This window comes from Netta rufina (genome assembly GCF_964035555.1).
Source record: "Netta rufina genome assembly, chromosome: 2".
NCBI lineage: Eukaryota > Metazoa > Chordata > Aves > Anseriformes > Anatidae > Netta > Netta rufina.
In genome coordinates, this window is record NC_140124.1 from 136,830,996 (window position 1) to 136,854,208 (window position 23,213).

General features: G+C 36.0%; 1 protein-coding gene across 2 annotated transcripts in view; it reads left to right on the top strand.

Moving 5' to 3' along the window:
* Window positions 1-23,213, top strand: part of VPS13B (vacuolar protein sorting 13 homolog B) — a 459,183-nt gene that overhangs the window by 248,786 nt on the left and 187,184 nt on the right. For both annotated transcript variants that reach the window (XM_084281966.1, XM_084281967.1), the window contains exons 26-30: window positions 9,333-9,504; window positions 10,503-10,617; window positions 12,740-12,881; window positions 14,583-14,988; window positions 19,356-19,467. In XM_084281966.1, coding sequence (XP_084138092.1) covers window positions 9,333-9,504; window positions 10,503-10,617; window positions 12,740-12,881; window positions 14,583-14,988; window positions 19,356-19,467 — 947 coding nt within the window. The remainder of the gene's footprint in view (window positions 1-9,332; window positions 9,505-10,502; window positions 10,618-12,739; window positions 12,882-14,582; window positions 14,989-19,355; window positions 19,468-23,213) is intronic.

Below are 23,213 nucleotides of genomic sequence, written 5' to 3' on the forward strand. Positions count from 1 at the left end.
TTCTGCAGTTGGTGGCTGTCTCTGAACTTATTCAACATATTTCCTAGTATCAAAGTACAAGCTAGATTTTCATTAGTGACATGGTTGCTGTGCAGTTCTTTGAGGTAAGGATTGTTGAAAATTAAAGAAATGCATTGAAAAATAAGCTAAGGAATATTCTCCCTCATTCTTTTTAACCAGTGAAAGCCATTTGTCTTTTGAGAGTAATTACTTAGTTTCCTTGTTTCCTTTTGCTAATTCAATTACAGTCACCATACCTTGCTGTACGTAGTGTGATCATGAAATTCTAATTCCTTATTTGAAGAGGGTAGGATAAGAAAATGAGAGAGGGAGAACCTGGTCTCTTCTGCTACCTCCAGCTGCTACTTTGGACTATTTTATTCTACTGAAAACCTTAGGGATAGTCTCTGTATAGACTTTATTTGAAAAAAAGTAACTTTCTTTGTATGTTCAAGTATGCATGGTCTCCTATTATAGAAGTAAAGGTGCATCTGAGAGGTATCTGTACAGAGAGGAAGTGTTGTCCAGCAATTCCTCTGCCCCAGCAGTAGTCAAAGTAAGCCAATAGGCCTTGCAGGCAAGAAATTGAGACAGATTTTTTTGATTGTTTTGTCTCCTGTGAAGTACAGCAGCTAGTTCTACCTGTCAACTTGCCTAATGGGCTACAGATGTCAGTCTGCTATACCATGCTATTTCTAGTTAGGCCAAGGTTTTCTTGTGGGTCTGGTGTAAAAGCATAGTCCTTCACAGTCTGTCTACATATGTATCATTGCATATGACAGCTATTTTAGAAATAAGATTTTATCTGGAGACCCCATTTGTTCATAAGAGCGTAATTCATGAAATCCAATCAAGTATTTTAAAACTCAATTGCATTATGTTGTTGAGAGATCCCTCAGTTGAGAGCTGAGTATTTTTCAGAGTGCCTTCTGGAAGAAATAATTTGAATTTCAAGAAAGTGTAAAAGAAGGGTGGGGGGAGTAACCAATACTTATCAGCTCCATATATATCATGGAATACTCTTCAGTACTTCTAAGTGTCTTCAAGTACTCTTCAGACTGGTACAGAAAATCTGAGCCATGGAGAGGGATTGCTGTTTGAAGAGGAGAAGGCAGAAGTTATCTTTAATACCTCAAAGAAATAGTGACTATAGGAACTGGGATGTCAGGAAAGTTAACCAACTGAGAATGCGTCATACTGCATGGAAGCAGAGGATGAATGAATTCCATCAAGGGATCAATAAGTGCACACAAGGCAGTTAAATACTGGCACTCACTGGCCAGGAGACCTAACACCAACAAAACCTTGCTTGATCACTGCCTTGATACTGGCAGGTCTGAAGACAGCTTGCAAATACTCTGAGAAATAGAAGAATATTTTTCTTTTAACCTCCATTTAAATACCATGTACTTCAGTTCTTCACATTCTCTAAAATGACATTGTTGATTACCGATGGAGGCGTATTGTGGTCTTCGGAAATTTGAAGGTACTTTATATCAGCTTAAAGTTACAAGCAATGTGGTCCTTGTTGTTTGAACTGGAAGATACCATCCTATGTTTGTCAGTTATAACTTGTATTCAGCCTACTGTAACACTCGGATTTTTCATGAAAGAAACGGAGGGGGTGATATATCAAAATGGAGTGCATCAGCCACAGTTTAAGCTTTGCAGCTATTTTTATAGCCATTATTGCCGACTAACAGCAACAAAGCATATGGAGTAATTAAACAGTAATATATTCATCTACAGGTTTGGCTTAGGGACGTTTTCCAAGAATTTGGGAAATCTCGTTTGTGTTTTGTTTATCAGAGTTTTTATTTTGTTTACATGTTCCTACAGTTTTTAATATTGAAATTTTGCAATCTGTCAAACAAAAATAATTCACTACAATAGGTACATTTTTTTTTAACTTCAGAGGTTTTGCAGTTAATGTATTATTTTGTTCTGTGGGAGACATGATTTCTTTTAAAAGCTTCTTTCAGCTGCAGTGGACTTGCTATAAAAGAGTAAGAAGAAAGCAAACTCTCACAACTGTTTGTATTAAACAGTAAAAGAAGTAATTTGTTTATATGGTCCCTGGATTATTTATATTTTAAACTGTGTATAATTCTTCCCATGCTGACAGGTTGATAGGGAATACTGCAGTCCAGTGCAGATAAAGCTACCTAGCTTACTGAATTTTAGTCTGGGTGGTGGTAAGACATGAGAGGCTTATAAGTACTGAAGGGATGGAAACAGTTAATCATTTTTACCATCCCTCCTTTGGAACAGCAAGAGCAAAGGTAGTACAGACTACAACAGGCCACTTGTTACTGTTTACTTAAGTACAAACAGTGGTAGAAGTGTTTAGTCCTTGGGGAAACTCAGTGATTGAGCAAGAACGCAGAAGTTATTTTGATAAGGCATAGCAGTAGTGTGGCCAAACTGTGATCATCCCTGAGCTTTAGGCAGGCCAAGGATGAAGGCCTCATATGTTTGGTTCTTCCTGATGAACAAAGATAAATTCTGCTAAGAAAATAAACTCAGTATATTGGTCAATTTGCAACAATTGGTGAAAGAATTAAATTGTATATTTTAGGACTTGGCATGAGAAGTTGTGGGAAAATAGCTCAATGTTTCTGACTCTGGCTTGATTTTTCTGTGGATCTGGAAACGGAGCAGAAAATTAATGCATAAACATATTTAACAATACCACGCTGGGTGCTGAAAATGCAAAACGAAAATTGAAACTGCATGAGAAACAAGAGCACAGTCTGTCTTTTCACTTCATTTTCTTAGTTTTTCAGTGAAAAAAATTCTAAGAATTTGAGCTTATTAAAACAACAACAAAAAAGACTTCAGCTACTGCAGTTCATGACTTTTTCAATCCCTGTGACTCTGCCCAATGCTTTAGGATACAATACCATTAATATAAAGTTTAGAAGAAATAGAAGAAATGTAATCTCCATTTTTCACCACAAAGGAGAGCCACATAGCAGCTTCTGCCTTCAAAGGATCCATCTGTATTGCTCCTGCTACTGAGAGAGAATGGGCCAGTTCAACTGTTTACGTATGTTTGAGTGATAGAAAAAAAAATGTGGATAGTATGTTCATATTGGATTGCTGAAGTAGAAGATAGGAGGAGCCTGTAACCTTTGATTGGGACATAGCGATGAGCAGCTGGGGATGTCTGTTGATAAGCTCTTCAGCTGGCATAGCTGCAAACTGAAGAGGCTATCTCTGTAAGCTTCAGCTGAATGCAGTTTTAGCTCTATCATCTAGCTAGCAAGTGCAAGTGGTAAAACACATAAGTGACTTGAAATACCAGGTGAGCAACCACTAGCCTGAATACAGAATCGGGGAGCAAAGCTAAGCATGGTTGAGTTGAGTCTTTGGTTAGGTTTTGCAGTCTATGTGATCAAACAAGCCCTAAAATGCTAGCGATTGCAGGTCCAGGTGTCAGAGCCCCAACTTATTCTGCCATGAAAACAGCTCCTTGGTGTTACAGCTCTGGCCAGAGGTTCATAGTTCTTTTATTTCTGATAGCATTGCTTGCTTCGCAGATCAAGATGCTTATTTTTTCTGCGCTGGTGTTTTATATCAACAGCCTCCACTTGATTCCTAGATATTCAGGGGCTGGTTTTCTTTCTACATCTACACAATTATGTGCTACAGCATTTGAATTTGTTTTAATCAGTCCACCTCACGCTACAGAAATTCACGTCAGAAACATCTGCAAATCAGACAAGCATAAGCACAAACGTAACTGGAATTGTGCCAGTGTAAGCTTCGCTCCAGCGACATCAATGGAAACTGCAGGCACCTTGGCCTCTTTTCCTCACCTGTATATTTTTCAGTTATAATATATCAGATATAAAGCCTGTTCCAAAGCCTTAGGTATGTAGAAAAGGAAGAAGCAGTTTCTAATGATACATTGAGGCCTGTAACTGTTTTTAGATAAAAATTCATAGATTTAATGGGCTTGGAAGTTGGTAGGGGACACATTCCCTAAAATTCAGGGTTTGCTGCTTTTAAATTTGATTACACATTCCTGAGTTAATTTGCTGCTTATGTATGTCTGGGTTTATGCTATATAACAGTATTTGTGAGATTCTTGAAGAACTACAGTTGCAATTAACCTTGTGTCGAAATTATCAACTGGCTGATACTTTTGCATCATTTAATAGCTACAGAAAAATAAGCTTCAAGAAAAGTGTGGGAAAACAGTTGCCTCAGTTTTCTGCAGAACAAAGTTATCTATATCCTCAAACCACTAAACAAAAACAGCTCTCTGTAGAGGAAAAAAAAAAAGTTTAAAAAATGCATGAAATATCTGAACACATTACATTCTGAAAAAAGAAGAACCAAAGTGTAAAATTAAAAAATTGCCGTGGTGGCAGTATGTATGTGCTGTTAAGTGCATCACTTAATGTTTAATTTACTATTGTTGTCTTTTTTTTTTTTTGTATTATCAGAAATGTAGAGATCTGCCAACATTTTAGAACAGAGTTGATTTTCATACAAAAAGCATTTTGGAACATGTCTACTGTGACAGAGAATGGGGAGGGAGGGGACTGTCTCTCACTCCTACCCCCTCCATCACAGTTTGTAAGTTGCAGTCTAGCAAATGAAATGTGCCAGTAGTATGAAAGGAACTTCAAAAATGCTCCAGCTCAAAAAAAATAAAAAATAAAGAGGAAAAATGCTTTTTTATAAAATGAAAAAGAATAGAGAGCAGCAGATCAGTCCACAACACATCAATATTGGTTTCAACTTTGACTTGAACTGAACATAAACACAGTCTCAGGTTTAAACAAGTATTGTTCCTCCATTTCCTTGACCTTTAACTGGCCTGCATTTCTTGATATCCTGTGAAATTCATCTGAGGATATCAGCTATGGCAGGTTGTCCTTGGCTGGCTGATTCCTCCACAGCTGCCCAGCTTACAGGATCCCCCCTTTTCTAAAGTACTCTCGTCTCCAGACAAATGGGACTCCAGCAACAGAAGCATCATCTTTTAGGAGTATCATTCAAAGGCTAGTTACAAAGGTGTGGGAAGTTATTGGAAGGCAGTGTGTCAAAGAACTGTTTGGATGAGTTATACAAAAGACACAACGAGAAAGAAATGTGTTGGCAGAAACAAACTCTCAGAGCAGATGCCGTGCTGAATGATGTAAAACTGCAGTCATGACATAGGATGAAGCTTCTCTGATGAGAGAGGATCTTGCAAGTAAGAAATGATTAAAAGGGGATTCTTAAATTGCTGTGTTCATTCAGGCTCTGGAAGAATACGTTTCTGCTCCTGCTTTTTATATCTTTGCATAATAGATAGCTGAGGGGAGGCAGGTTGGAGGCAAACTGAGGTGTAAGAAGAAAATGCAGGAAATGTACATGTAGTAGAAGCATGCAGCCTGAGAAGAGTACAGGGATGCTGTCCGGATGTGTAGGGGTGGGATCATAAAAGCCAAGGCATAAATGGAACTGAACTTGGCAAGGGATGCAAAGAACAACAAGAAGGGATTCTGTAGGTACCGTGGTCAGAGAAAGAAGTCCAAGGAAGTGTACCCCCTCTGATAGATGAGAAGGAATAACTGGTAACAACAGACATGGAGAAGGCTGAGGTAATCAACAACTTCTTTGTCTCAGTCTTCCCTGCCAGTCAGGCTTCCAATGTCTCTTGTTTCCCTGAACCCATAGACAAGGGCTGAGGGAGCAAAGTCCCTCCCACTGTCAGCAAAGAGCAGGTTCGAGACCACCTGATGAAACTAAACAGTTACAAGTCTATGGGGCCTGATGCCATGCATCCCAGGGGCCTGACGGAACTGGCTGATGGAGTTACCAAGCCTCTCCATCATACTTGAGAAGTCCCGGCTGTCAGGTGAAGTCTGTGTCCAGGTGGAGGCCGGTGATGAGTGGTGTTCCTCTGGGGTCCATCTTGGGACTGGTGCCATGTAGTATCTTTATCCATGACACGGACAGTGGGATCAAGTGCACCCTCAGCAAGTTTGCAGATGACACCAAGCGGAGAGGTGTAGTCAATACAACAGAAGGAATGGATACTATCCAAAAAGGACCTGAAGAAGCTTGAGAAGGGGGCCTACATTAACCTAATAAGGTTCAACAAGGCCAAGTGCAAGGTGCTGCACCTGGATTGGGTCAATCCCAGACATGAGGACAGACTGGGAGAAGAACTCATTGAGAGCAGCCCTCTGGAGAAGGACTTGGGGGTTCTGGTGTACAAAAAGCTTGACATGAGCCAGTAGTGTGTGCTTGCAGCCCAGAAGGCCAACTCCACCCTGGGCCACATCCACAGAGGAGATGCCAGCAGGTCGAGGGAGGTGATTGTCCCCCTCTGCTTTGCCCTTGTGAGGTCCCACCTGGAGCGCTGCGTCCAGGTGTGGGACCCCCTGCACAAGAAAGATGTGGGGCTGTTAGAGCAGGTCCAGAGGAAGGCCACAAAGATGCTCAGAGGGCTGCAGCACCTCTCCTGTGAAGAAAGGCTGAGAGAGCTGGGGATGTTCAGCCTGGAGAAGAGAAGGCTTCAGGGAGACCTCATTGTGGCCTTTCACTACTTAAAGGGGTCTTACAAAAAGGATGGAAAAATGACTTTTTACTCAGGTAGATAATGAAAGGAGAAGGGGTAACGGTCTTAAACTAGAAGAGAATAGGTTTAGATAAGACATTGGGAAGAAATTCTTCACTCAGATGGTAGTGAGGCACTGGTGCCCCATCCCTGGAAGTGTTCAAGGCCAGGTTGGATGGGGCTTTGGGCAACCTGGTGTAATGAAAGGTGTCCCTGACAAGGCAGGGGGGTTGGAATTGGAATTAGATGATCTTTAAGGTCACTTTCAACCCAAGCAATTCTTTGATTCTGTGGGTGACAGAGATAATCAGAGGATGGCAAAATAGGATGTTGCTTCCTTGCCTATATCACTTTCCTTACAACGGAGGCTGCCATTTCAGAAGAAGCAATAAGGACTAATGCTGGATAGTACTGGAGAAGTGGCTGCTCTCCCTGTATCCTTTCAGATGCTGGGAGAGTGCCAGGCCTGACACTTTCCATGGTAGTTTCCCAATTTTTATTCATTAGTAATATAACTGTACAGGCTATGTAAGAGAAAAACAGAAGGAGGATGAATAAACAAATGATAAAAGCAAAAGGGCCTTGCTAAGTCCCTATCTTGGAGAGGGATTTCAGGTGTTTTTGTATAAGGAAGTTCATTCAATGAGAATACCGTGTAACGCTCAAACAAGAAAGAACAGGGAGGGAAGCAAGAAATAGAGGAGTAAGCCTCAATTAGCAACTAATTTTCTGTAGTTCTCTGTAATGTAACAATTTTTCAAAAGACAGTCACCAGTGACTCTACAAGTAGTCTGTTCAGAGCTGTAAGCAGTTGAGCTTACACCTGGTTTCATGCATTTGTTCAATGCAAAACCACTGTCAGTGGGAAAATTAAAGGTGAAATGAATCTTAGTTTTCATATCAGCACATCATACTATATCTGCTGAACTGCTCCAGATACTGTTGTCTCACATTTAGGTATTCCTTTCCAGTAACATATCCTAGGTGCACAAGCTTTCCTTTTGTCGTGTGAATGAATATCTGGAGAGAGAAGTTCTGTATGTCAGCGATTTGACAGTGTTCTTATCCATTTTAATAGGTATCAGTAGGTTTTTAAAGGATAGAGGTAGCTGCACAATGATAAAATACCTTTGTTTTTCTATCTATTTGTATCCTCTAAAAGTTTGCAGAGGAAAAAAAAAAAAAACAGTAAATGTTAATCTGAGTGACTTAAAGCTGAAAGCTCAAAGTAGAAGCTGTCGTTCAGTGTTTCTCTGAAGAAGACGGAAAAAGTAATTGTATTCTTCATTATGTAATAAATTCTAATGTCAGCTGCTCCATTTGGTGTCTATCAAATAGCCCAAAGTCATAATATGCTGCGTACAAAATTTCTGAAAGATTTTGACCTACCTTTTTGTCTTGTCTTACGGTTGGGATGGTGATAAGAGAACGTGTATACATGATAGAAATCCTGTAATTAAACTGTAGGCCTGAGTTGATTGAAAATGTGACTTATCAACATAAATGCTTCCATATGAGCTATTTTGCTTGGTCTGGGATAAGTTCTACCCATCCAGAAAATAGATTGCTAACAGAATTTCCATATTCACAGTCTTGGACTGCAAAATGAGTCAAGTAATGTCAGGTTTTAGATTTTGCTACTGAAAGTAAGTTTTTTCCAGAACTGAAGTGAGTGTATTAATATATCTTGCCTGACAGATTAAAGTGGATTCAGTCAAACTGCAATACCTTCTATGTGTGTCTGATTTTAGACTGTTTTCCATTTAAATCATCATGGTTAATCTTTAGGTAAAAATCAAAATTCCTAAGGATGTTCATCATAATTTATATTTTGTAATCCGCAAAGCATTCATTAAAAGTTCAGATGTTTATTGGTCTGTAAATGTTAAAAGCAACTTGGTCTTAATGAATCAAAGTGGCAATACCTTTTTCTTTTCCATTTATGCTTGAATCTTGAGGGAAACTCGCAGCATTTGGTGGGGTTACAGGTGAAGGCGCTGAGGATTCTTAGTGGCTTCTGGTTGACAGTGACTTGTGAGTCAACTCCATTGAGTGTAATAGGCTGTAAATGCTAAGAGCTGAGAAGCAATTATGCTTTTGCATCTTTTCTTTCCTCTCTGGACCCAGTAAGTTCTGGCAATGGAAAGTTGTGGTGAAGTTCTCTTGCTGGTGAATTTTTCATTTGTCCTATGAAGAATTATCAGAACTTGGTTGCAGGTCTGTGATAAGCCCTCCTAATAAATTTTCAGTGTATCTTTAATAAGTCATGCTCTTTTTATGAAAACATAGACTTCTATGTCTTGTTCGCTGAGTTCTTAATATTTTTGGGAATGAGCAAGGATTGATTAATGATGGCAAAGAAGCTTCTACAAGCCCATTTGTCAACAGATCAAAATATTTATATATCAGAATATGTGTCAGAATATTCCTGTCAATTTCTGTAAGATGGATGTAAGCTATTGAGGAAAGCTCCCTATACCAAGTGGAATGAAGTCACAGAACATCACCATTTTACCATAAAATCTTGGCCAAAATCCATTATCTCTACCTAAAAAAAAAAAATTTTTAATAAAAAATAAATAAAATATTTTATTTTTTTCCTGGTGTTAAAAAAAAATGGCTTAATTCAAATGCACTGTCAGTGAGTCTGCTTGTATTTCTATGTATATAATTTGTTGGGTCTACATCACTTTAGACAGAAGAAAAAAAGAAAAATGGGCAGTGGTGAAAAGCAAATATTCTTTTCTCCGCTGTTCCTTCTGTTTTATAGGGTGATTCTCTTCAGGGCGGTGATGACTCTCCATTCTCTGACTCCATTACGTTGGAACAAACAACAAGTAATATTGGAGTCTCAAGTGGACGTGTCAGCCTGTGGATGCAGTGGATGTTGCCAAAAATTACTATAAAATTGTTTGCTCCTGACCCTAGAAACAATGGCACAGGTATTCAACTTTTTTTTTTTTTCCCTTAACATACAATTTTAAGTTCCATATATTATTTTACAACACAGTATTAGCTACAGAGCATTTATTGGTAATATTAGACATTATTTAATACAAAAATAATTGGTTGGATCAGAGCAACAAGCTGGAGTTAGGTTAGTGCATGTAAAAATAATTCAGCATTGTTCTTTGGCATAAATTTCCCTTTCCATATGGAAAGGTGATTATATTAAATTGGAAATAAGTTAGTTATTTTACTTAATAGAGTACTGCATTTTTGCCTTAATAGCAATCATGTTCCATTTTGATATGATTTAGTAGTGTTTTGTGTGTGTCCATCTATAAGCATGTAGTTTTGCATTGATAAATTCAAAATAATCGTCACAGTATAATCCCTAAAATCATTGGAAGATTGAACTTCATATTAAAAATAGGAATATGTGTGGAACACAATTAGCTTTTTTAAAAATTGAGATTACACTGATTATCATCTGGGCAGTAATTGTTTGAAAGGAACTCTTACTCTGTAAATGTACTGAAAGACTTCAGGTATGTTTTTGTTAGGAAACACTGCTGAGTAACAGTTAACATTGTTAATCTGTGAAAATATTAGAAGACTAATGATTAAATTAATTTTCAAAGAGATATTACTTGAACTTTTGATAAAAATAATTACATGAGAGAAAGAAATCTCAAGTGTTGTTAGAGTGTGTATCTTGTCAAATATCTTTATATTTTTACAGGAATTATACTATGAAAACCTGAACTAGAAAACCCATAGATAAGTCTCTCTACACTTTTGTATAAAATGGTTCGGATTATAGGGTTTCTTCTGGTTCCTGTCATTTTGACAGTTGAATAGAAGTGTGCTGTATGAAAAACCTCTGAGTTGAGTTAGCATCATCCTATTTATGAAACATAGTGTCCCAGGTTTATCTCTATGCTTTCAAAGTTACAGGTTTCATATTAATGTTTTCTATCTCCTTGGACTATTGCAGAAGTTTGTGTTGTCAGTGAATTAGAAGATCTCAGCGCCTCAGTGGACGTGCAGGATGTGTATACCAAAATCAAATGTAAAATAGAAAGCTTCAACATTGATCATTACAGAAACAGGTAATTCCTGAGAGTTACACTGTTATAATCTCAGTGTGAAACAAGGCAGATTTATTTTTTTTACTTCTTCTTATTTCTTAACTTGAATTTAAGATTTTTGTTGAATTTCTTTTAAATGAGATAGATGTTATCTTTTTAAGTAAGCAAAAACAGAATTTCTTTTTCTCAGAATTGTATCCAATTCTGAAAAAATAACACACATGGAAATCATTACAAATTAGGATAGCATTTTCCGCTTCTCTGTTGGTCCATTGACAAAAAACATTTCTTTTAGCTGAACTTTTGAATGGGAAATTTCTTACATACCATTTCATGACACATTACCTTTATCAATTTGCCAGTATTTAGTGTTTTGTGGTGCCATGCTTTTACATATTAAAAAGAATTTTCTAACAAATCAAGTTATTTCTTTTGCAGTGTTTCAGCAACACAGTAATGGAGGGAAGTAAGCTGATCATCTCTGTTTCTGTGGCATGGTACAGTGTTTTGCAGAGAAGCCTGAGTAAAATTTCAGACATTAATGTCAGCCAATATGTCATCAATATTATGTACATTTAGGCTGGGAAGTTAGAGCTACTATATATCTTGCCACTTTGCAGCAAACTAAACGAGATTTGCTGAGATGTAACTGTATTCATTTAGCACCCAAACACACAGTTCTGTAGAGATATTGCATATCTCTTGTAGCACGTATTGGCCATGAGCACACAAATGAAAGGTAATTACGAAGTGTTTGATCAACTGGGTTGTTGTTTGCTGTTACAGCTCAACAGATTCTAAGAGACAGAAATTGAGAGGAAATAGGATAGCTGTTGTGTTATTTCCTGGGAGAAAAATATAACTGAAAGCTTTAGAACAATTCTTTGGCATTGAAAATGGCAAAACTATTTAGAAGCACAAATCATGTTGACTTAAGAGCCTACAAATGCATGGTTTTATTGGACATTCCTTATCCTTGCCTGTGTAGGAAGGAGATTTAATATCAACTTAGATAAGTTACTGACATTTCTGAGACTTTTTTCTAATCAACAGTCAAAAACAAAAAAAATGTGATTCCTGTTCTTTTGCTTGAGTTACAAATATTATTGTTTGAACATACGGTAATATTTGATAATCAAAGTTTGTACTTTATTTATTTATTTATTTTTTTTTTTAAAGCAAGTCATGCTGCTTTAAAGTGCTTTAGAATCCCAGTAGCAGACGCTCTTAACAAGCTGCATTGTCCACAGAGTTTGTGCAGAGCTTGAGAGAGGATACCTCACTTCCAGGAGTACATGTATAATCTTCCCATTGGAAAAAAAATCAATTCCAGAGTGTTCTTGTTTCCTAAATCTATATTGAAGTTGCTTTATTTTTTAAAGTCATTCCACGTGGCCAAGTTGCTACTGTTTTCATTTACATTTCATAATCTCTTCAGGGTAACCTTCTCTGTCATTAAATTTCTATGAACTTAAGCCAAAAGCAGAGAATAGATAAGGTGAACATTCTGTCTTCCAGGCCAGGGGAAGGCTGGCAGTCAGGACATTTTGAAGGAATGTTTCTACAATGCAGACAAAAGTCTTTGGTGAGATTTCTTTAGTAACCTAAAGTGCTTACCTGAATAACTCTTCCTAAGCAACATAGTTTTCTCTGTTCTTTTGTATGTTGAAAAGAATGATTACAAGAACTACAATACAGAGCAATATTTAAATTCATAATAACTTGTTTTTCTAAATAATATTATGATTTTATAATGTGTTTGAGTATAGCTTTTCGTTCACAATTTGATTCTTGTCATCATTCTCTTCTACATTCTGTCTGCTGAGAATCCAGGGGTAAGTCTGTTTTCTGTAAGTAGGAGTCTATTATCCATACTTTTATTTTCTTACATTACCTCCTCCTGCAATAGGTCCAATTTTACAAAGTTTCTTTTTTAATACCATTCTTTTGCTTTATCTAATTGAATTTTGACATTTTAGGATTTTAGGAGAGAGTATGGCATAGGATTTGTGTTGCAGTTACATAGAACTGGGCAAGTTTAATGTAAACTTTTTTTTTTTTTTTTGCTTATGGTGATTTTCTTTTTTTTTTTTTTTTTCTTTTTTTGTCTTCCTCTCTTCCATGCCTTGTTCATTACCTCAAGCCTTGGGGAAGATTCTTGGTCTCTGGGGCAATGTGGAGGTGTATTCCTTTCCTGTACTGACAAGCTGAACAGACGTACCTTGTTGGTTCGACCCATCAGCAAGCAGGACCCTTTCAGTAATTTCTCTGGCTTCTTTCCCTCTGTAAGAATCCTTTTTTTTTTTTTTTTTTTTTTTTAAACAGGACTTCCACTAACAAATGCCAGTTGGGTTGGGTTAAAAAATGAGGTAAAGTTTTAAAAAAAAATCTCAATTTCATCTAAATACTTTTTGTACCAGATATATTTATTGTGTATGTTGATTACGTAAGTTGTGCTTTTTCCCACTATCTTTTAGTAATAATTTTTAGTCGTTTTTGACTAGATAGGGGTATAAGGGTTTATGGTTCACAACCCCGTGCATAACAACAGTCCACTGAAGTCAATACGATTTATCTATATTAAAAGTAAGCACATACAGTAATGTTCAGAGACTAATAGAAGAGCCAGTACTGAACACTGCATTTTGTTCATGTAATTCTGATATGTACTTGGGAATTTAAGTGGTTTGTATTACCGCAGTATGCCATTGTGCAACCTTTGAGAATTACTTTATATAATGATGATAATGCAGCAATTAACAATTTCATGTTTGTGTCTATCTTTTGCCTGCTTAGAACAGTACTTGTTGAGTCAGAATATATCAGTGTGAGATATTAAAAAACTCCTTCTTACTGGTTTGTCCTTGAAAGACTTTATATATAATGGCATTGGGCCCTTTGTCTTCACAAAAAAATGACAGTACAGAATCTTTATGTTAGTGGAAGTTCTGTGTGGTCTGATTTTTTTTTTCTTCATGAATATTGATTGGTAATACTTTATCTTATTCTATTTGTTTCATATCTTATAGAAAAATCTAACTTCCTAATTTGTTTTAATTCACTTAATCACAAAAGCTTCAAATTTTTCAACATTTAAGCTACATTTAATCTGTGTATCTTGTTTATTTAAGAAAGAGAAGTTTGCTCTGTTAATGTGGTTTAATTTACTTTAAATTATTTTTAATCAAATTTGAAGATGCTGAAAAAAGCAACTGCTTGCACAATATAGTTGCTTTTATTTTTGCTCAGATAATTGAAGGTAATGTTTGAACAATCACAGAGAATTCTATCAAAAATGTTACAATTACACTGTTAGAATAACAATTACACTTAAAATAGTATTTTTTCTAGTTACTGGTTGTTTTTTTTTTTTTTTGCAGTTTTCAGTCACTAACAATGTATAACTGAAATCCCAAAGACTTTCAAAGATAATATCAAAAATTTAATGTATGTCTTCTGGGAGTTAAGTATCTGATTGTAATATTTATCAAGGAAATCTTTCTAAGTGAAGGAATCTGTTATTTCTGAATGTCAGTGTAATATACCCTTATTTAAATGATGTGCTTTAAGACGTTACAGCTATTCTCTTAAAATACTTAAAATTGATCAGGGAAAACCAACTGAATTTTTAGAGTATTTACTTGATTACTCATGTTTAGAGGGAGTAAAGTTATCTCAGCATCAGAGGGTTGCTTTAGCCCCCATGGTGTTTGCACATACGTAAAGGACACTGAAAGCAAGTAAGATTTACTTCTAAAATGAAATGGACATCAACATATGTAACTGACAGTTACATATAGTATGACACACTGTGAGGTGAATTGTCCATCAAAAAATAAAAAAAGAAAAGGAAAAATTTTCTTCTGGGACTCAGAGAGGGTTGAAAGCTCTTAGGAAATACAGAACCTTAAACATCTTAACTAACGGAGAATTGACTGATGATGTATGTGTACATATTTTCATCATTTGTTTTCTTCTTGAAACAGACAACTGCAAAACTTTTAGATGGCTCACACCAACAGCATGGATTTCTCTCTCTAACTTACACAAAAGCTGTGACAAAAAATGTCCGGCACAAACTGATATCACGAAACGAACGAAGAACGTTCCATAAGCTGTCCGAAGGCCACACTGATGGTTCTCCTCACTTTCTTCATGAGATCCTTCTCTCAGCTCAGGCTTTTGATGTGGTCCTCTGTTTTCCTTTGCTTAATGCAATCGCAAGCATTTTTCAAGCCAGGTTGCCAAGGAGTCAAAAGGAGAAAAGGAAATCACCCGGCCAACCTATGAGGAGTCATACTCTGACTTCCCGCAATTTACCTCTGATTTATATCAACACTGGTGTCATAAGAGTCTTCTTCCCCAAAGAGGATGACCATCATAATGCCGAAGGTAGAGTATGTTATGTTAGAGAATTTTGCAGTTCAGTATTGCAACCAAATGCTCTGACTTCGTTATCTTGCTGGCCTTACTATCTTTACATTTAGAATGATTGCTTGGGTCTTCAGAATTGTAAGGGGCAGAGGTAGAAAACATCTGTCATTCATCCAAGAACTGTGAAAAGAGGTTGCAGTTGTTAAAAAGAGAGTTGCAGGTAGTAAAAAGAGAAATGGAGTTCTGCAACAGTGATTCTTTTGTCTGTTCTTACTATGCTGATACCAGTAACGTCTTCCACACTCTCCATTGTTGGAAGAGAAGTCTAAACAGGAAGCTTTTGTGGAAATAGGCACATAGGAAACCATTCAGTAGTGAAGCAGGTCCTGTTTCATTTTAATTATTTTCTGCAAACTGCACTTTGTGATTGTTGCCCAACAGCTGATACAGTTTATCATTTGTTTAATAACTCTTAGCTGAAGTTATTCAAACTCCCTTATGTAAGAAGCTTCCAGTTATTTACAAAATTCTGGATAGCATAAACTGTTCTTTCAAACAACAGTAATTAGCCATTTGATCCATGAACAATGCATTTTTCTTAAAAAAAAAAAAAAAAAAAAAAAGTGTTTTTCCATCCTACTTAAAATATATTTACATCACTATTACAGTCGTTGCACATAAATAGATGCTGAGGCTAAAAGTACACCTAGTAACAGCAGGAATGTGATCGCTTCCATTACCAACAATTGTTCTAGAAATTAAAAAATAGATATTTTACTGGTATCATGGTATGTTTACTGAAGTCTTATAGGTATGTGTTGGTTTTTGTTTGTTTGTTTTTATTAACCGTTTTAGATTATAGCAAATGATATAATACTAAGAATATAGATTTTTTGTGATTGGGTTGTGGTTTTTTTCGTAACCGAATTGCAAAAAGTGCAGACAGTGAGAATTTACTTGAATCATTTGTTTGCCAGCATCTTCTACAATTTTCCAAGTGGGAATGGTGCAAACACAACAAGATAAAATTAGACTGGCTGTGTTGGCAAGAAAGAATTATGATTCTGGTTAGAAGGGAGTTCTGGGGCATGCTGTTAAGGAGTCTTTTTGGAAGTATTTTTTTTTGTGGCTCTGTAGCTGCACACTTCATTAGAAAGAAATTTTAAAAAATCTTTTGTCTGTTTGCCATTCCTTGTTTAATTACCATTCCTTGGTTCAAAACACTTGTAAAATATATAATGCCTATAGTTAAACATGAATGTAGGTAGAAAAAATATGTATACTTCTAAAGAATAATGCTAAAGATTATCTTTACTAAACTAATAACAAAGTCAATTAATCTCTTCCAGTGGAAACTTCTGAAATGTCATCAATATGAAAATCAGTTCCATTCTCCTTTCATTTCATTTTTCAGTCCCCGTTCTTCCAAACTTTTCATCTGTTTCTGAATGTGAAATAAATCACTTCTATCTTCTACTGCTTATTTTCTTCAAGCCCTATAGAATTTAGAAACAATAATGCAGTGTAAGTGTTGAACATGATCCATGTTACAGGTGTGCTAGATCAGAAAATTGTTAAATATCATGGATATATACACCCATAAGACGTCATTCATCATCTGTTGATTAAGAGAGTTTAGTCCAAGAAGAGTTGTGTGATTGCTGCAATATAAGTAGAGAAGCAGTGATCTTGGTTTGTCTTTTATTCCATTGTCTGCATCTCATACCTTATAATTAGAGGTAGTTACCTAAACTATTCTCCCACCAAACACATGTAATTGTGATTCATATACAGAAGTGTGGTGCGTTTTTGTTTTTTTAAAAAGGCAAATTGTTCTTTAGTTTTTCAGTCCAAAACTGAACTTCTGAAGTGAAGTACCCAAACATTAAAAAAATAATCAAAATTGTAGGTTTTTTTCCTCAGGAGTTTACACACTATATAACTATATATAACAAATAGAAAAAAGAAATACTGTGTGACAGCCACTAAAAATCAAATAAAAACATGTAAATTGCATAAAGCTGATAAGTGGTAAAGACAAAGGAAATCTGCATCTGGCTGGTTTGAGGACAATAAGAAATATTTTTGATATGTACTAGGAGCAAAATATCAGGAGTCGCTAGAATGGACATGATAAATTTGTTGATAGTGAAAAAGAAAAGGCAGCATACCGAATAAACGTATGTCCTGCATTTGTAGGAGTGATATATTCTTGTCACATGAGCATGACTCTGTACTTTGAAGTCTGTCATAACATCTGGTCTGTAACATCCTCCTTGCTTACTATTAAACAGTTTCAAATCGGTCAGACTGAATAACTTGTGCTCAAGGATCTTGGTCTTCTGAGGTTAATTTTTAACATGCCTTGGAATAGCAGGTTTTAGACAGCTGAAGGTGTACCTGTTAAAATGAAAAGTGGGATGTTCAAATAACATTAAGAGAGGTAACTTTATTTTCCCCTTGGAAAACATAAAGGAAAAATCTATTACAAGATTCAGTTAATAAAGATTTATATGATATTTATTACATGATAATAAATATGATTTTACAGAAAATCAGTCTTCTTAAATACATCTCATTTCCATTCTTTACAATGGTTACTATTCCAGTTGATAAAATGATTGCAAAGATTTGATATGCTTAGACTTTCCTAAAGAGTTTAACACGGTGTCTCCTGGTATTCTAATTTAAATCTATCCCAGTTTAATGTCTGTGGAAATATTAAAAGAATTCAAAATAGCTAACTAAAGGTCTGAAAAATTATTATCAGTTGGGAGTAGTAAGTAAAATTGCTATATAATAATATGAAAGTAAATATTTAATCATTGCTGTAAGAATTTCCCTGGAAAGATAATGTTAAGGACTCTATGGAGCACGCATCTGGATCACTGCGCTTACAGCACTGCTTGTAAAAAGTACGATAATTATTCATATGCTAACATTACATATCAAGTAGAAGATTATGCAGACTACATCTTCAGGACTGGAGACTCTTTCCCAGAAAGCAGAGGCTGAAAAGAGCCCAAGAGTCACAGTGGACTTAATGAAAACAAAGGAGGGAGATAGCTGTACTTCTGCATAGGGCAGATGACAGAATATCATGTCCATTTCTAGTACATCTAGTACGTTATTTCCATGTTTCAGAAAGCTAATAGGAGATTTCATAGGTTAGTGAATAGAGATAGGGATTCGTCACCCTAAGTCATGACTCAGATCACCACTCATCACAAACCAGATGAAAATATTAATGCTTGTAATTCTTTCTGGTTTAATCATAAAACTTAAATTCTTAACCTGAAGTAAAATTGTACACAAAAGAAGCATGCCAGCCTTTGAAAATAATAATAATAATAATCCTAAAAAGCTTACATAATAAAGACCATAATGAATAGTACTGTGTTTATTTGGCTTTGCTAAGTGTCAGAGCCAAATGACAGTTCTTACCCTAAAATATGTTTTATTAAAAAACAAATCTCAGAATAAGGCATTTGCCATAAAGTTACAGTTAGAATCTGAAGTATATTTAATATCGAATTGAAAAATTATTTCGAATTAGTAGCAAACAGGATTTTGTTGTCAACTTAACTTTTTCTACCCTTGTTCTAGCAACCAAAGCATCTGTATATGATTTTTGATCTGCTTTGTGGACTGAAGGATTTCACTTTTGCTTTTTAAGTAGATGAGGTCCTTTTAAGCAAATCCCTTATGTTCGTGTCTAAATTATGTGTTGTAGCTTGTTATTACCATTCTACTGCATATTTACTGTGGTATCCCCTACAATGTTTTCAAAATATTGTATTGGAATTTCTGTGAATCCTGTGATTTTTATTATTTTTTTTAATATCTGCTTAACAAACTCATTGTAAGAGAGTCTTGCTGAATTTTCTTGAACATGGGAGCAAGTGTGATATTGTTCCATCTTTGCCATGTGTCACACTGGTGTTGAAGTGAACCATTGCACTTCGGATGCTGAACTCTGAGCCTGCATTACATGTTCTCAAGAGCTTCCCAACTGTCCGGTAGTCTTCTAAGCAGAAGCAAACTTCACGGAGTTTGTTTACTACAAGACGTGGAAAAAAAATATTGAAATAAAAAAGCAGTTAGAGAAAATAGAAAGTCACAGGTCAGGATTGAGTTGTATGACAAAACTGTGGGTGAGTTAAATGACAGTAGTTTTGTCTTTTAAATATCACAGCAACAATACTGTTTTTATAGGTGTTGGGTTTTTTTAATTACTTTTGCAAAGTTGTTGCTCCTAAGCAGAACTGAATCCTTAACAGACATTCTTATAGGTGGTTCTTTTTTTTTTTTTTAAGAAATAATTTTTCCATGCTATGTGCATTTGAATTTTAATCAAACACATATTTCTCTTCTCCTAACTACAGCTAATCCAGCAATTAAAGAAGACACTTTGGTTCTCAAGATTGGATCTGTCTCTATGGCTCCCCAGGCTGACAACCCTCTTAGCAGAGCTGTGCTCAGAAAAGACATTTATCAGTAAGTGGTGGGGGAAGGGTTTGGTTTTTCATAGTCTCAGAAAAATTCATTTTGGGAGAAGTTAATTGATCAATAAAATGGGTACGTGCAGCCTGTAAAAATACTTTTCACATACAATCTTTTGATATTCAAAACCAGGTTTTTCTGATTTTCTTCACTTGTGGGCTTTCAAATCCATTTAGACAAATCAAGTTCTTCTGTGAAGTGCTGATGAATAACAGAATTTAAATGTCAAGTCATTACACAGCTTAAGCTCACAGATGAGAACATTTTCAGAGGCTTTCTTTTATTCAGCTACTAAATTCACCTAAGAGAAAAGGAATTTTTTGTGACTACCAAAATGCTCAGTAGCCATATAGTGTGAAGGAGATAGATCTTAATAATATAAATGGTAAACACATATTCAAACCGTAGGATTCTTGATGTCACGTAGATCAAAGCTGTAAAGGAAAGCAAGCTTCTAAGGAACTCTTTCCCAGTAAACATACTTTCTGTGAAAATGTCATGCTCTGGATTGTGTCACTAAGTATGCGCAAACCACACTAATCATATATAGGCAGCAAAACTGGGGAACATATGTAATCAACATGATAAAAGTAATGTATGATCCTTAGTAGAGTTGGCACTGTAGCCAGACATGAAAGTATGGTTGCAAATAATACCAAGTGAGAAAAGTCACAGAAATACAGATGAACAAGTGTCTTATACTTCCCGCTGGTCTGTTTTTCAGATGTGGCAATATTTTTAACTACTTCATAGTGCTCTTCAATAGAAATTACAAACATCAAAATCTTTTCCCAGCAGTAAAACATTTACTGCCTAGAAAATGACAGCAAGTTTTACTTTTTGTCAAGACTAGGATTTTTAGGAGTCCAATGAAATGTTTCCAGTTTCTCTTCAGAACACTTAGAAGTTGGAAGTCTTTTTCTTCATATTTCCATTTGGAGATGCTTAAAATATTTGCTTGTATGTATTTGCTTGTATGTTTACTTATAGTAGTTTATAATAGGGTCATTTTTTGTTTTGTTTTTTAAATGAGTCCTGTATCTATTTTATTATTGAGCTCTTATGGAAGAAATCTTAAGCCTGGCACAAACTGTTCTGGGTGTCAAGGCCTGATCCAACCCTCAGTGTGCCCACAGACAAAAAAGATCTTCCTGGTATTTGTACAGGCTCTCCCTGCTTCTACCCTGCTCCTATCTAAGAAGACTCCCATCTGATTTCTGCTTTGAGAGTTGCGAAAATCAAAGTAGGTTGCACTCTTCTCTCTGCAACTAGTAGTTCATCAGCAACATCCCCTGTCAAAAAATGGGATCTGCAAGTTCCAGCTAGAGTAAGGTAGTTTCCATCACTTAGGTGAACTGTGTAATGTTCCATGTATACACATCACAAGTCAGTGCATCAGCAATGGGAGGGATGCCATTTACCTCAAGGTCGATGAAGCTATGCCAGTTTACATTCTTGAGGCTGATACCTTTGCAGCTGTGGCTTTACCTGAAATGCAAACATTCTGTGCTGGTCAAACCAGAAGTCACTCAACTGCTTAAAGGTTCTGCTACTCTTTTGCATGATGTGTCTCAGGGTCTTATATATATAAATATCCTGGATTAGGTTTGTGCAGTGTATGTTTGGTTTTCATGGTTTTATGATATGCTCCAGTCTTCCTTTAGAAACCAAGGCACTAACGGGGTAAGGTAGAAATAAGCACTGGGCCACAGGCATCTCTCATCTGAATGTTACTGATTTCTTTGTGACCAGCCTCACAACATATGCTTTGTATGTCTTTTTCTGAGAAATGTCTGCCATTTTCAGAAATTTTCTCTAACTTCATTGAGCATTCTCATTTCTCAGCAGCTGTCAAAAGACTCAGTCTTATCTTTGTTCCTTTAATCATCCAATTATCCTAGCTTTAGTGTTTTTAAAATACATTGGGGCAGAGTGTCAAGTTACTTGCAGAATTTTATGAGACAATATTGAAGTTGGTAGTGGGTGGTCTTTTGTTTTAGGGAAGGGCATTACTATTTTGGTGTGTTTAAGCAAGACTCAACACTTTCTAGCAATATCAGTGAATATTTTTATCACAAAATAGTAAGGTTCCAGTTTGGTGTTGAAATTAATGCATTTTCTAATTACATATGCTTTGATTTGGAACATACTGTAGTTACAGACGCATGGTTGAAGATACGTGTGCATTTTCTTAAGTGACAATCATTGGTGTTTGACCAGTGACATTGACTGGTGTTCACTTCATCATTTGCCAGTTTTTCTTCGGAAAATTAGGTTACGAAATGCAAACATTTTTGGATTGTTAGGGCGGACCATGCAATCAATATTCAAAGGGAAAAAAAAATGTTGGGATATTGGGATGTTTTGAACACTTAGGCCTGGTGTTAGTATCCTGTTCTCCAAATACCAAATTTCATATGTTATGCAGTATTTGCCTTTTTTAACCTGCCCATGGTATAAGATACTGAATACCAAAAATGTGTAACAGGAGAATTGTAGTGCTGATACAGAATGCTTAAAAGTTATACAGTTAAACGAAGAAGCTCACAATGTGTAACTCGTGACTTTTGCTGAAAGATTTCTTAGTAAATATCAATGGAGGTACAAGTAGTACAATACCCAGCTTAAGAGATGCTTAAAAAAACCCTTACAGCAGCCTGTTGATTACTGAAGAATTAGCCGCTACAGCATTCTAATAATCCCAACATGTCATCTTCCCTCTTTTTCCAACCTCTCTTCTCCTCTAATTTACTACTGCTGCTTTTAATAGAATAAAAGAAAATAAATCATTGTCTGAACCACTGTCTTTACAGTGTTTCTGGAGTGGGGATTCAAACTTAATTTGCGGTGTCGCTTTGGTTTAAACAGTCTTCTGTTTAGGTCTGAACTACAACCACATGCAATTAATGTCACTAGTAGTGTTTCATGAGAAAGAAGAATTTTTGTGTCTTGTTTAGAAACTGTTCTTTCAGGAAAGGCTTAGAAACTTTTTCATGGCTAATGGCTGAATAGAATTTCCAAATATCTTTTGAATTTGTCCCATTAAATTCATACATGAAAAACTGGAAGTGCTCGTTTAGCATTAACAGAGTATCAGTGCATGAAAGGTAAATCTGGTATGGCTGCGGGTCATATTAAATGAAACCGGGCCTTGTGAGCTGAATGTCTCCATCTGTGTCTTAGGAAAAATAGTTTACTTGCTTGACTTGGAGAGGGAACTAAATAGAAAATGGAATGTTGGAAACATAATGTGCCCCAAAAGTTTGGACACAAATATTTTTTCAGGTGATTATTGCGAGTTAGAAAGAAATTTATTGACATAGTAACTTCAGTTTTCTTTTACCATATAAAAATTAGTCTAAAAATAACTATTTCCTCTAATTGAAAATGATCTAATTTTTTAGACCTATTAATAACTATAGTAGACAAAGATGTTGTATACCATAACAGTAAATACAGGACTCCCGAAAGTACAGCTACACCGTATGGGTCACAGTGAGAAACAATTTCTCCTTTTTTTTTTTCCTCCTAAGTCCTAGGAGTTTGTGTTTTTTTAATGATTCATCATGACTTTATGATTCTTAATCCCCAGCTAAGGTGGTTTGTCTTCAACAAGCACAACCAGAATCAGGTGTTCTTGTCAAGGGACTGACTGTTCTGTGCAGCAGAGCCCAAAGGTCTTGTGATGGGGGCATGGGAGCGGAATAAAGGAGATTTTGGATGAGCATGCAGATGAGACA